This window comes from Mesoplodon mirus (genome assembly GCF_964341445.2).
Source record: "Mesoplodon mirus genome assembly, chromosome: X".
NCBI lineage: Eukaryota > Metazoa > Chordata > Mammalia > Artiodactyla > Ziphiidae > Mesoplodon > Mesoplodon mirus.
In genome coordinates, this window is record NC_138981.1 from 71,490,562 (window position 1) to 71,505,929 (window position 15,368).

General features: G+C 34.9%; 1 protein-coding gene across 2 annotated transcripts in view; it reads left to right on the forward strand.

Moving 5' to 3' along the window:
• Positions 1 to 15,368, forward strand: part of APOOL (apolipoprotein O like) — a 93,235-nt gene that overhangs the window by 10,712 nt on the left and 67,155 nt on the right. For both annotated transcript variants that reach the window (XM_082609563.1, XM_082609564.1), the window contains exon 2: positions 10,705 to 10,809. In XM_082609563.1, coding sequence (XP_082465689.1) covers positions 10,705 to 10,809 — 105 coding nt within the window. The remainder of the gene's footprint in view (positions 1 to 10,704; positions 10,810 to 15,368) is intronic.

The following is a 15,368-nucleotide window of genomic DNA, read 5'->3' on the forward strand; positions in this document are numbered from 1 at the left end:
GTTATTCTTAATGAAGATGCTATATAGATAGTGAATGGTATTGAACGCGGAAATAGCCTTAGGATATGCTATCTTGAAAACATTTCTTGTGTCATTTTCTTTTTTTTTTGAAATAAACTATATGCAACTTCTTAGCTTTATGGGCAGTGTCACATGCTCAATAAACTGAAGGCAGCCTTTTTCCAAGTGTTTTTCTGCCCTCCAAAGGTCACTGGTGATACTTGTGTCCTTTTCCTTGTCTGCCCCACTGAAAATATTCTGTATGTTTCCTGCACCATTAACATAAGATACTTTCTGATGCATAGTAGTAGGCATTCAAAAAACATTATTTATCCCTTTCCTGTTACTAATGTATTAGAGCAGAAGTATTATTTTGTCATCACATTCATCTTCAGATTATTTCACTTTTACAGATGTGCTATAAGTCACTACTTCCTCTAGTATTCCTTGATATTTAATTTCCAAGAAAAGACCAGATCCTATGCACGATTTAAAATGGCATTTTAAATATAGGCAACAGAGCAGAGAGATGGAAGAACCTGGGTTTTTGATGTCACCAAATCAATCCTAAAGTTCTGTCTACTTCTAGACTTCCTGTTACATGAGACAATAATGTTTGTCATTGTTGAAGCCTGTTTAAGTTGGGGATTCCAAAACTTTAGCCAAAACCATCCTAAATCCCCAATATTGAATTTTTGTAAAGATTAAAAAACTCAATGTATGTAAAGCACGTGGCACATAGTAAGTGCTCCTTAAACACAGAACACCCTGTCTTCAGGGATCCCTTATATTTTCAGGGACATTATATTAAGGCATAGAACAGGTACTACTACCAGGTTGTAGAGCTGTTGCATTTTTAACTTCATTGCTGATTATCTTTCTTTCCCAACCATGGTGTGTGCCTCTGCTACTATCTTTTATTCTGCTTTTATTCTTTCTTATCTCTTACATTTCTTGTTACTTCTTCCACTTTTGGGCTTTTGTATAATAAATCTAGCCTTTTATAAACACAACTAGCCAATTGGAATACCCTTGCTTATAATACTCAGCTCTTTGGTTCTTTTCCCTTTTGTCAGTAACTGGATGTTCAGGGACAGCTTCTTGGCCACAATAGATTCTACAACATGAGGTCTTGTTTCTTTTCCCCCTACCCACGTTTTAGAACTTCTCTAGGTACCTAAAAGTTTTAGGTAGCAAAGGTCATACTGTACCTAATAATAAGCATGGTTTATGAAAGAGACAGATTTCTAAAAGCCACAGGAAAATTAATCTTACTTTGGAGTCACACCATTTTTCTTAGACAGCTCCAGCTGCTATAACAAAATACCCCAGACTGGATGGTTTAAACAACAGGTATTTATTTCTCACAGTTCTGGAGACTGGGAAGTCCAAGATCATGGTGCCAGCAGATTTGGTTGTTGATGAGGGCTCTCTTCCTGGGTTGCATACTGCCACCATCAAGCTGTGTGCTCTCATGACATCTTCTTTGTGCATGCTGCAGTGGAGGTGGGGAGAGTTCTCATGTCTCTTCCTTTTCGTATAAGGACACTAATCTCATTATGGGGGGCTCCACCCTTGTGACTTCTTCTGAACTTAATCACTTCCCAAAAGCCCCACCTCCTAATACCACCACATTAGGGGTTAGTCCATCAACATAGGAAACTGGGGGGATACTACAAACATTCAATCCATAGTACCATGTATATTTTTACATCTTAACATTAGGTAAGTTTGATGTCATTGGGAAAAAATATCTTTTCTTGCAGAATGTCTCCCCAGCACCCCGTTATTTCAGTTTGGGATTGCATTCGATCATCATGTGTCCCCATAGTGTTGTTAGACTAGAAGTAATAAAACTGCTATTCAAATATTTTATAAATATTATTTTAGAAAAACACTGGGTGATAGTGGATAACTATCATAGAAAGCAGCCTTGTGTTTATAGTACAAGTAACAGGTTTCATAATTTTTCCCAGGTGGTACTTTTTTGGTCTTGTTTTTAGCAAAAATGTCGGTTCACGGCTAAGGGGAAAATAAGCACTCTCATGATTTGACAGTTTTCATGTCAAATAAGCCAACAAATGCTTCTCTAATAGATTTTGAGTTTATTTGTAGACTTTTGATGACCATTAATAAATTAAACCATGTTTGTATTTCATAAGCCTTGTGTTTCATACCATAACAAATTTCAGATGAGAGACCTGTTTGAGGCATAAATCTAGCTTATTCCAAGATTAAACCTATGGAATAATAATGTATAAATGGAGAGGTTATCCTGTTTTATTTTTTATTGAAGTATAGTTTATAGTTGATGTATAATATTATATAAATTACAGGTGAACAGTATAGTGATTCACAACTTTTAAAGGTCATGTCCCATTTATAGTTATAAAATGCTATATTCCCTGTGTTGTACAATATATCCTTGTTGCTTATTTTATACCTACTAGTTTGTACCTCTTAATCCCCTACCCCGGTACAGTCACTTCCCCTCCCTCTCCCCACTGGTAACCACTGGTTTGTTCTCTATATCCGTAAGTCTGCTTCTTTTTTGTTATATTCACTAGTTTGTTATATTTTTTAGATTCCACATGTAAGTGATATTTGTCTTTCTCTCTCTGACTTATTTCACTTAGCATAATGTCCTCCAAGCCTATGTTGCTGCAAATGGCAAATTTTCATTTTTTATGGCTGAGTAATATTCCATTGTGTGTGTGTGTGTGTGTGTGTGTGTGTGTGTGTGTATACATACCACATCTTCTTTATCCATCTATCTGTTGATGGACACTTAGGTTGCTCCCATATCTTGGCAATTGTAAATAATGATGCTGTATGAACATTGGGGTGCATCTATATTTTCAAATTAGTGGTTTTTTTCAGATATATACCCAGGAGTGGAATTGTTGGGTCATATAGTACTTCTGTTTTTAGTTTCTTTGAGAAGTCTCCGTACTGATTTTCACAGTGGCTGCACCACTTTACATTTCCACCAACAGTGTACAAGGGTTCCCTTTCAGAGAGTTTATCTTGGATATACTAATTATTATCCCCAGCTCTAACATTTCAGGAAAGTGGTAATGATCTGTAGGCCAAATGAAAATCCAAAGAATGGATAAAGATGTTATGATTACTTCATATTTTAAACCTTACATCTTACACTTGTCCAAGGATAGGTTACTTTGACCTGATGATTTGCTATCATTAATTTATACTAAAACATGTACTTGATACAAGACTGGAGTAAAGTAGCTACAACACTGCTAAGATTTAGTCCTTGTCTTTAAGGAAAATGCCCTTGGAAGTAGTACAGGAGACACAGTATTATAGGTTTGTTTTCATGATTTTATGAGACTATTTTCTGATTTATAGATTTAGACCATCTTTTAGAACCATTCCTATAAAAGGATAAAATTTCTCATTTTCCTATTTTCCTTTTACTTTCTTGAAAGTGTAATGCCATTATATTCTTCTACAGTGGTATAAACAGTGTCCAGTTCTTTCTTCCGCTGTTTTCAGGTTAGCATATATGCCCTGAATGGATGGATATAGAGTTAAAACTGGTATGTTTGAAAGCAAAAATCATATAAATCATTTTATTTTCTTATTGAATAAATTTGACATGTAATGTGTAAGTTTAAGGTGTACAGTGTGTTACTTTTATGCATGTATATGTTATAATATGACTGCTGTTATAATAATATTTATCCAATTACATAATTACAGTACAATATTGTCTATATTGTGCATTAGATCTCTGTGGCTTATTTACTACTTATAAGTTTGTACCCTTAAACCCCATCAATCTTATTCCCCTCCCCCACTTCCCTTAGTAACCATCATTTTACTCTCTGGTTTTTACAGGTTTGACTTTTTTAGATTTCACATATAAGTGACATCATCCAGTACTTTTGCTTCTCTTACTTATCTGGCTTAGTATAATGTGCTCAAAGTCCATCTATGTTGTTGCGAATGGTATGATATCCTCCTTTCTCATGTATGAATAATATTCCCTTTTGTACGTGTACCACATCTTTTTTATCCATTCATCCATTGGTGGGTTTTTGGATTGTTTCCGTATCTTGGCTGTTGTGAATAATGCTGTGATAAACATAAGAGTGTATATATCTCATCAAAATCTTTTTGTATTAATTAATTATTATTTTTATTTTTGGCTGCATTGGGTCTTCATTGCGGCATGCAGGATCTTCTTTGAGGCATGGGAGATCTTTGTTGTGGCGTGTGGGCTTCTCTCTAGTTGTGTCGTGCGGGTTTTCTCTCTCTAGTTGTGGCATGTGGGCTCTGTAGTTTGCGGCATGTGGGCTGTCTAGTTGAGGTCCGTGAGTTCAGTAGTTGTGGCCTACGGTCTTAGTTGCCCTGTGGTATGCGGGATCTTAGTTCCCCGACCAGGGATCGAACCCACATCCCCTGCATTGGAAGGCAGATTCTGTACCACTGGACCACAAGGGAAGTCCCCTCATCAAAATCTTAATCTCTTCTTTTTGATAGAATCATAAGAAAATCCTAAAGGTTGGAGCTCTAAGGCAGTGCTGTCCAATAAAACTTTCTTCAGTGGTGAAAATGTTCTATTTCTGTGCCGTCCAGTATGGTACCCACTGGAGTCACATGTATCTACTGAGACCTTGAAATGTGGCTAAGGGAATGAAGTGGCCTTATTTTTCCAGCTCTCATACTGTGAACAAGTGTCCCTTTTGTGGTAAATAGTGCTAAGTGTTTTCACTTTTTTTTTGGAAAAACTGAATTTTTAGTTTTTAAATTTTCATTAATTGAAACATAAATTTAAATAACACATGCGAATATTGTCTGCCTTATTGGATAGTGCAATTCTAAGACCCTAAGAGATTATCTGCTCAAGGTCTTTCATTTTACAAATAAAGATGCTTTGGCCCAGAGAGATGACATGACTAACTAGAGATTACATAGTTGTTCAAGAACAGAGCTGGGACTAAACACAGGTGTCTTGATGGCCAAGTCAGTGGTATTACTAGATCACTTTGAAATTTTAAGTTGCTAATCAAATAGGAATTATTACTTTTATTCCATTTATTGTGTTTAGTAATAATTACCCATTTTCCCTATCCTTTCTACTGCTTCCTGTCCTTCACACACACTTACATTATCTCCATTTAAAAAAATGGTGTCTTTTTCAGCTTGGTGCTTTGTGACCACCTAGAGGGGTGGGATAGGGAGGGTGGGAGGGAGGGAGATGCAAGAGGGAAGAGATATGGGGACATATGTATATGTATAACTGATTCACTTTGTTATAAAGCAGAAACTAACACACCATTGCAAAGCAATTATACTCCAATAAAGATGTTAAGAAAAAAAAATGCTGTCTTTAGGAAGAAGTTTTCATTTATTTATTTATTTATTTATTTATTTTTGCGGTATGCGGGCCTCTCACTGCTGTGGCCTCCCCCGTTGCAGAGCACAGGCTCCGGACACACAGGCTCAGTGGCCATGGCTCACGGGCCCAGCCGCTCCGCAGCACGTGGGATCCTTCCGGACCAGGGCACGAACCCGTGTGCCCTGCATCAGCAGGCAGGCTCTCAACCACTGCACCACCAGGGAAGCCCTATTTTTTTTAGGAAGAAGTTTCTAAATTCATTTATTTAAGTAAGAGGTAATTTTTAGTTGTGTATGTTTTTAAATGACTTTTAAATTCTTGAAATTCCCTCTGTGGTCTTCACATTTAAGATGTTCGATGTGAGTAAGAGTGTGATTCTGATTATATAATCTAGAGTATTATTTTAATATAAGGTAATTATTTGTTGGCGACTTTCCTTCTGGTTTTTAGAGAAACAAAATGGCAATATCTTATCTGTAGTAAATTATATACTTGAAAATTATCACTGAACTTTAGAATCATGCATTGTCAAAATTAGAAGGAAGTGTAGACATTTTGTAGTGCAGCTTCCTTTCACAAATGGGCAATCTGACACACAGTGAGGGGGAATTAACTTGTGAAAGGTGACATAGTGAATTATTAGCAGAGTGCAGACTAGAACACAGCTTTTCCAATTCACAGCCTGGTGTTCTTTCCACGTATCACTACTTCCTCTCAGATCTTCACAAGTAAACAACTCAAAAGGCACTACAGGGCTTCCCTGGTGGCACAGTGGTTGAGAGTCTGCCTGCTGATGCAGTGGACACAGGTTCGTGCCCTGGTCCGGGAATATCCCACATGCCGTGAAGCAGCTGGGCCCATGAGCCATGGCCGCTGGGCCTGCGCGTCTGGAGCCTGTACTCCGCAACGGGAGAGGCCACAACAGTGAGAGGCCCATGTACCGCAAAAAAAAAAGGCACTACAGCATACAAAGTTCTGTTAAGCTGCTAATGTCTGTACTGAACTTTGATGACTAATGTCAACTTGTCACAACTTATTGGGTGCTGGAAATAGACTCACCAAGTTCTTGAGCCAAATATTTTAAAGCAGTTTACACTTGCAATATTGCAAGCACAATTGAATTTTCTTACAAATCTCAACTCGAAGGTCTGTCTGGCTGTTTGCATGGGGTACTTTGTTGCATAGCTATATTCCAGTACACCATGGTGTCTTAGTGTATTTCTCCATCTTCTGTATTTCCTGTATCATGATAATATAAGATAATCAACTGATAAATCTTATTCCAATTCAGAACTACAGGATCTTGCTTTAACTTCATTAATCTTACATTTTTCTCCCACACTGAAAATCCCAATCTTTAAAATGCCAGCATATTTAAATGTCTCCTTGTATAACATACACAGAGCAGGTTCATAATAAAATACCAAAGCTGCCACTAACAATATGATTATTAAGTTTTAAGGTTTGTTTGTTTGTTTGTTTGTTGATGTTCTCTTTGTCCTTTGGGTATAGCCCAATTACTGGTTGTAAGTTCGTTTTGAATTGTTCCTGTCTGTGTGATCATTGCCTCAACATTGTTTATTTCATTTTCCTTTTAGTTTTTAGGGCTTACCTTTCTAAATTTCAGTTTTGTTTTATACTTATCACAGGACTCTTGATTTAATAAAATAGCATTTACTACATGATAATATATATCTAAAGCAGAATGAATGATTAGGACTGATTTTAGATTAGCCTATAATAATTATATGCTCTTTCTTACAAAATAAGTAACAAAAATTCTTATAGAAGAGAACTTTAAATTTCAGTTCTGTTAGTAAAGAAGAGAAAACAGATATGTTTATACTCCCAAGTAAAGTTGGACCAGTTAATTCTCTGCCTTATTTTTCCAGCTCTCATACTGTGAACAAGTGTCCCTTTTGTGGTAAACAGTGCTAAGTGTTTTCACTTTTTTTTTTTTTTTGAAATGCTGCTATTTGAAATGGCTCCATGCATAGTGCAGAAGTGCTATCTAGTGTTCTTAAGTGCAAGAAAGCTGTGATACGCCTTAGGGAGAAAATATGTATGTTGGATAAACTTCATCGTGGCATGAGTTATAGTGCTGTTGGCTGTGAGTTCAGTGTTACTAAATCAACAATATATAGTGAACAAGGTGTCTTTAAACAGAAACACATATAAAACAAGGTTATGTACTGATCAATTGATGAAAATGTAACCAGAGGTTCACAAGAAATTAACCCTGTATTTTCCCTAGGGGTAGTGTTCATTATTCCCTAAATCAGTGTTCATGGCTACTTTATGGAATATAACTACTGCAAATAATGTGAATCAATTATATTTTGATTACAGAAGTACTTGGAAGGGTTGAGTTTCATGGGGGAGTTAACTGATGCTCATCTTCAGTCTTGCTATTTGTAAATCTCTATATGATAGAATTCTGTTCTAGGGCCTGTTTGTTATCTTTAATAGGATGACAATTGATTTTAAACAAGACACATAATTTTGAATTGACAAGTCATTATTTTGAAGTTACAAATAATTTTAACTCAAGGTCTTACCTTGTGAAAACTAGGATTGCCTCTGCCCAATTTTAATACTGTTTAACTAACAGCCTTATGAGCCTGTAAATTTTATAATACCCCCAAGCTCTGATGTTCTTTAAATACCTTATTTGATTTTCTAAATTAGGCATTGGCAATTGTTTTTTTCTATAAAGGAGAAGATAGTAAATATGTTAGACTTGTAGGGCACAAAAGGTCACATATTCTTCTTTGTTTTCTGTTTGTTTATTTTGTTTTTATAAAATTTTAAATATGTTTAAAAAAAACATTTTTAGCTCAGAGTCCGACCAGATTTAGCCCAGATCTGTAGTTTACCAATCCATATTCTAATTTTTTCAGTGTGGTATATAATCAGCTGTCTCTCTGGATAGTGATGCCTTTTTCATCAGTATAACCTGTGTTTTGAAAAGGCCTGAGTGTGCCAATCTGCCTCTTTTCTTTTGATCGAACTCTTGGCCTTTTTTGTTTAAAGGAAATGAGTATGCTATGTTTTTTATTGTTATTATGGCCCTCACTAGAGCCTGATTAACATCAAATACATGTGAGAAGAAAAATGGGGAGTGAGCACCACCACTTAACATCTTTATTCAGCAATCAGAAAGAATGGGGAGCTAGAATTAATTGCCCATTTACCAAGTGCAAGCCATTTTTATGTAATTCTTTAACCCTTAAGATAATCATAAAGAGGAAGGCATTCCCATTTCTTTTCAGATATATAACCTGAGACTCTTAAGATAGCGCTGTCCAGTAGAAATTTCTTCAGTGATGGAAATATTGTATATCTGTGCCCTACATTATGCTGTTGAGCACTTGAAATGGGGCTAATGTGACTAAGGAACTAAATTTTAAATTTTATTTATTTTTAATAAATTTAAATTTAAATAGCCATATGCATCTAGTAATTACCATATTGGGCAGCATAATTATTAAGAGCTTAAGTAACTTGCCAAGATTTAGATAGTAAGTTCCACAACTTGGGTTCAAAACCAGGTCTGTGCAACTCCTAAGGTTATGTTTTTACCATTATGCCACACTGCCTTATTAATAAAAGTCAAGGTGGATGGACCCTGCCCTACAGAATAGAAAATGTAGCAAAGATACTTAAGCATTTTTCAAGGTATACTGTATTAACTTCTTAGGCCACTAGTTCAGTTAGTCAGTCCACACTCTGGAGCAGTCGATCATAATTATTAAGTAATACCTATAAATTTATTTTATAGTCTACATGCTATTATTTTTCCATTATGTGAAATAAAATGACTGTACTAAGAACATAAGGTATTGAATTTTTTTCAGATGATAGCATACTTCAAAAGTTCTATCTTTTGGATAGGGAGTAAGGTCTAATCCGGTATTTTTAAAATAGGTTTTAAATATTGTAAGAATCGACATGCTTCAAATAATCACTTCAGAGCTTTATTGAAAATTTTTTTCAGGTACACGGGAGAACATCCATTGCTGGCATCCATTTTAATATGTTTTTTATTGATACCCGACATTAGATACTGAGTGGAAATCTTATTTCATTAGTGAATACCAACTGTGTGTAAGAAATCAGAAGTGATGCCTTTTGGAAGGAAGGCCTAGATAAATTGTTCTGTGATGCTGACTTATGTACTAGACGGAGGCTTGAAGGAGGAAACACAGTGAACACAATTTCTTTTATTAGTGTTGAGTCTTCCTTTTACCCTATATTTCTGGAGTCTCGATCTAAATCAGAATCATGCCTAGTTTAACAGGAAATTGCTTAACTAGTGCATGCAGCTTCCCGTATTCTGTCCAGAAAATATTGAAAAATATGTCAGAAATGAAGTGCAGACATGATCACTGTTATTCAATAACATTTGGAATCCTTTGGCCAATGTTTCTTCTAGTTCTTGAACAATTCCACTTATGTGTAAGCCAGAGAGACCTCTTCCCTCTGGATGTCTTTGGTCAATTTCAGTAGGCCTCCTTCTGAGTCTAAAGAATCAAGCTCTTAAAATAGTCATTCCCTGGAAAGCTTTTCATTTGGCCTTGTTGAATGAATAATCTTTAGGAATTATTCTGGTACCTGGATAAACACTGGAACAATTTGTTCTCAGAGCCAGTAATTTTCCTGCATTCATTTCCTCAAGTTATATCTAAAACTAAGGTCACTTTTGGCTTTACATCAAGCATGAAATAGGTAAAAAGGAACATATTAGTTAGGGGCCTAAGATTTGTAATGGTAGGAAGTTATTTTTATAAATAATGTAATTATAAATTTTATTTCAAGATACAGCCTGAATTACCCAGTACTCCAGATCACCCTTATCCTTTACTTTCTCCATAGCATTTATCGATTGTAATATACCATATAATATATGTATTGTGTTTATCTCCTGCCTCTTCTCCACTAGAATGTCAGCTCCATGAGAGCAAAGATCTTTGTTTTGTTCCCTGATGGGTCTGGCATATAGTAATTGCTCAATAAATATTTGTGGACTGAGTGAATATCATAATCTATATCTCACTTCATCCCTCAAAACTTATATTCACTTCTAACTGGTAATTATTGCTATATTCCATATGAAGTAGATAGTTAACAAATTGGTAAAAATAATACTCTACCATCTACCATGAGAAAATAATTTTAGGAATTATATCCTAAAAATGTATGAATAATTTGGAGTGCTTGAGTTTTTAATAAATTTAAATGAAACCAATAGTGTTCCTCAGATGCCCCCCAAACTTTATCAGGAAATAGAGAGTGGGAAGCTTTCAATTAAAAATACCTTTTTGATATATCTTTCTCAGATGGGAAAGCTGACAACCATGCCAGCAGCTCTAATATGTGCATCTATAAGTGTGTATGCGGCCAAAGAAGAGGAGTCCAGAAAACATCTAGTGAAACCAGAGCAGGTAACTTGCCTACAAAAGTTTGAATTTTGTATAACAGAAATATGATGTAAAAGCTGTGAGGTTGGTTTGTTTGTTAGCTCTATTCATCAAAAATGTCTTTGAAGTATTTGTTAGGCACGTTTTTTAAGTTGTGAGAAATAGTTACAAGGTGTCTCAAAGTAAACACTATTATATTTAACCCAAACATCTAAAATCCTAACCCCAATGAAAAACAATTGGTGATTTTTCTTCACGAATAATCAATGAGTAGTACAGGGTTTTAGTTCTTCCAAGCAGTCTGACTTTTCTTTCTTAAAAAGTTTATACAGGTACACCTGATATTTGGAAGCCTGAGTTTAAGAAATTCATTAAGATCTCAGTTTTGAAAGTAATCTTAGATGTTTTCTAGTTCAGTCTTCACTGTGGTACCGTAGTCCCCTCTACAATAGGTATGCTAACTGGCTGTTTTCTTCTACATGAATAAAACTCTGGATAAAGGAACCTAAGGCAGTCCATTCCATTTTCTGGCAGCTCTCATTCAATTTAAGGTCCTTTCTTACGTCAAACACAAACCTGTCTCATAATTATAAGTTCTACCCATTGGCCCTGTATCTCACATTGGTGCCATACAGAACAATTCTCATCTCTCTTCCACAAAACAGCTCTTCAGATGTCAGTTACACTTTAAGTAGTTTTGCTTCCTGGATAAGTGTATTAGTAGTTTAACCATTCCTCATATGTCATAGCTTTGAGTTCCTTCACTTTCATGATCATTCTCTGCCAAACATGTTCAGGATGGTTACTGTTTTCTTCGGGTGTATGTATTTTGACTACTGCAGGATAGAGTCAGACTCTGACTTCTCTTGTTCTAGATAATATATTTCTGTTAAAGCTGCCTAAGATCACATTTGTTTTTATATTTATTTTTGTTTTGAGTCATCACAATCAACCTTGCTTATAATCAGCCTTTGAGCATGATATAGTGATTGTGCAGTTCTCTAAAATTCATTAAACTTTTTTACATGGGCCACTGGTAAGCTATGTCTATACTTAGGCATATAGACTTTTTTGACTTAGTTACAGGTACATTTATGTCTTTTTAACTTTTATCTTGTTGATCTAATCTATCATGCCAGTGTATTGGTATCTCATTTTAGTAACTGATTCTATTCACCATTGTACTTTTCATCTTTTCTAGCCTCAAGTTATTCTTGAATTTATCTACATGCTTAGAAATATATACTCGAGTCAAGCAGGCCTGAAACTGAATCCTGACCCCACCACTGAGTAGTTGGATGGCATTGGACAGAATTCTTAACAGTGGCATAAATATTCTGTGTATGAATATACCATTTTCAAATGTACAATTTTCATAAATTTTTGGAAATTTAACATATTTCCAATTATTTTGCTAATGTAATCAATGCTTTGTCAAAACACCTTGTACATAAATCTTTATGTACATCTATAACTGTTTCCTTAGAATAAATTTCTAGAAATGGAATTGTAAGTCAGAAGGCATGAAAAATATCAATGTATTGCCAAACTGCCATACATAAAGGTGGTATTTATTCATTTATTAAACAGAAAAATATTTCCTGAGCTTCTCTTATATATGTTTGAGTCATATACGAAGCACTGGGTAAAGTTTTATTAATTTTCATTAGCAGTCTAGAATAGATTCACTCTCCTATATACTTGCTGACTCTCAGTATTTTTTCTCCTTTTTATTAATCTTAGAGAGATGATGTTTTTAAGCCTACCTTGACACTCCTATCTTTGGAAAGCTCAAAATCTAGATTGGATAATAAGTAACTAGCATTTGTCCCTAATAGCTGAATTTACATATTTCTGAATTTTAAAATAAATTTTTGCTCTTTACTATATTATGGAATAAACAGGATTTCTTGGTATTTATTGTATTACCCAGTACATTTTAAATAGAATTCAATTGAATTACTTATTAAATAAAGTTGCCAGCTGAGTGCTAGGGACTATTCCTATAATCAGGATTCAATCCTTGAGAAACTTAGAATTGCTGAAGGAATGAAAATGTGATTTGCACGAACTATTCCCAGGTACTTTTATTGTGTAAAGTGAGTTATGCCTTTGTTTAAATCTATTCACAATAAGTCTGTACTAAGCCAAAATGCTTTATGAATGAGGTGTTCTGGTTAATTGACTCTTCTGATAAACTTGTGGCTAATGAGAAGATCCTTTTTCAGTTAAACTCTCTTGTTAAACATCTTTTTCAACTGTATCAATATACTCCTGCCTTATTAATTATGATGTAATAAATGTAATTAAATCTCTCTATTAGAAAACTCTGCAGAGCTGTGGGGTGACCCTTTTCTTAAACCATAAACTTCTCAGTATTCAGACTGTAAAATGACTGGAGGTTGGGCAGTGTGTATACAGTCAGCCATAGACATTACCGGATGTTTCTTTTTAAAGTATTTCTATAATGTGAGTTTGACTTATTTTCTTGTCATTTGCTTGTTTTCGGCAAAAAATAACAGAGAAGAAATATTGATTTGAGAGTTCTAGTTACTTTCATTCAATTTAATTTAACTGTTGTTTTATAGTTTACTAAATCTAATCTTAATTTCTAATTGAATACAAACAAGTTGTATTTATACAATACAATAAATGGCATTTAAGCCCAGGGCCTCTGATCCAGGATGAGAATATTCATTTAAAGTGTACAGCTTGATGTTTTGACATACGTATACATTGTGAAATGATCACCACAATCAAGCTAATTAACATATCTGTCACCTCATATAATTACCATTTTATTGTGTATGTGTGTGTATGTGGTGAGAACACTTAAGATCCACCCTCTTAGAAAAGTTTAAGTATACAATACAACATTATTAACCATAGTCACCATGATATACATTAGATCTCTGGAACTTACTCTTCTTGCATAACTGAAGCTTTGTACTCTTTGGCCAACACCTCCCCATTTTCCCCTCTACCTTACCCCACACTGGTAACCAGTATTCTTCTCTCTGCTTTTGAGTCTATTTTAGATTATACATATAAGTGAGATCATACAGTATTTCTCTTCTGAGTCTGCCTTATTTCACTTAGTATAACGTCCTCCAGGTTCAGCCATGTTGTCAAAAATGGGAGGATATCCTTTTTATTCTATTGTATGTATGTGTATGCATGTGTGTGTATACACACACATGCACACATATATGTATATACATTTTTAAACCATGAAATTTGCAGTATTCAGTATTAACACGCACACACACATATAAACACATACATACACACATAATATTTTCTTTATCCATTCATCTGTTGATGGACATTTAGGTTGTTTCCATATCTTGGCTATTTGAATAATGCTGCAATGAACATGGGAGGTGCAAGTATCTCTTCAAGATCCAGATTTCATTTTCTTTGGATATAGTCCCAGAAGTGGGATTACTGGATCATATGGTAGTTCTATTTTTGAGTTTTTGAGGAACCTCCATACTGTTTTCCATAATAGCTATACCAATTTACATTCCTACCAACAGTGTTTAAGGGTTCTCTTTTCTCCACATCCTTGCCAACACTTGTTATCTCTTGACTTTTTGCCATCCAACAGTTGTGAGGTGATATATCATTATGGTTTTGATTTGCACTTCCCTGATGATTAGTGATGCTGAGCACCTTTTCATATACCTGTTGGCCATTTTTATGTCTTCTTTTGAGAAATGTCTATTACTTTTCTTTGCCAACTTTTTAGTCAGTTATTTTTTTTTTTTGCTGTTGAGTTGTATGAGTTCCTTATATGTTTTGGATGTTAACCCTTATCAGATACATGGTTTGCAAATATTTTCTACCATTCTTTAGGTTGCCTCTGTTAATTGTTTTTTTTTTGCTGTACAGAAGCTTTTTAGTTTGATGTTGTCCCCCTTGTTTATTTTTGCTTTTGTTGTCTGTGCTTTTGGGGTCATTGCTAAGACCAATGTCAAGAAGTTTTTACACTGTGCTTTCTTTTAGTAGTTTTACATTTCAGTTTTTACATTTAAGTCTTTAATCTATATTGAGTTGATATTTTATATGGTGTGAGATGCAAAATTAGGATCCAATTTCATTCTTCTGCATCTAGATACCCAGTTCTCCCAGCACCATTTATTGAAATGACTATCCTTTCCCTACTGTGTTCTTGGCACCCTTGTCAAAGATCAGTTGGCCATAAACGCATGGGTTTATTTCTCTGTAATCTGTTCTGTTACATTGGTCTATGTGTGTTTTTATGCCAAAACAATACTGTTTGGCTTACTGTAACTTTGTAATATATTTTGAAATCAGGATGTGTGATACCTCCAGCTTTGTTCTTGCTGAAGACTTGCTTTGGCTATTCAGGGTCTTTTTTGTTTCCATATAAAATTTAGGATTTTTCTTCTTTTTCTGTAAAGAATGCTATTGGGAGTTTAATAGGAATTGCATTTAACGTGTAGATCACTTTGAGTAGCATGGACATTTTAATAATATTAATTCTTCCAATCCATGAACATGGGGTGTCTTTCCATTTTTGTGTCTAACTTCCTTCATCAGTTTTTAATAATTTTCAG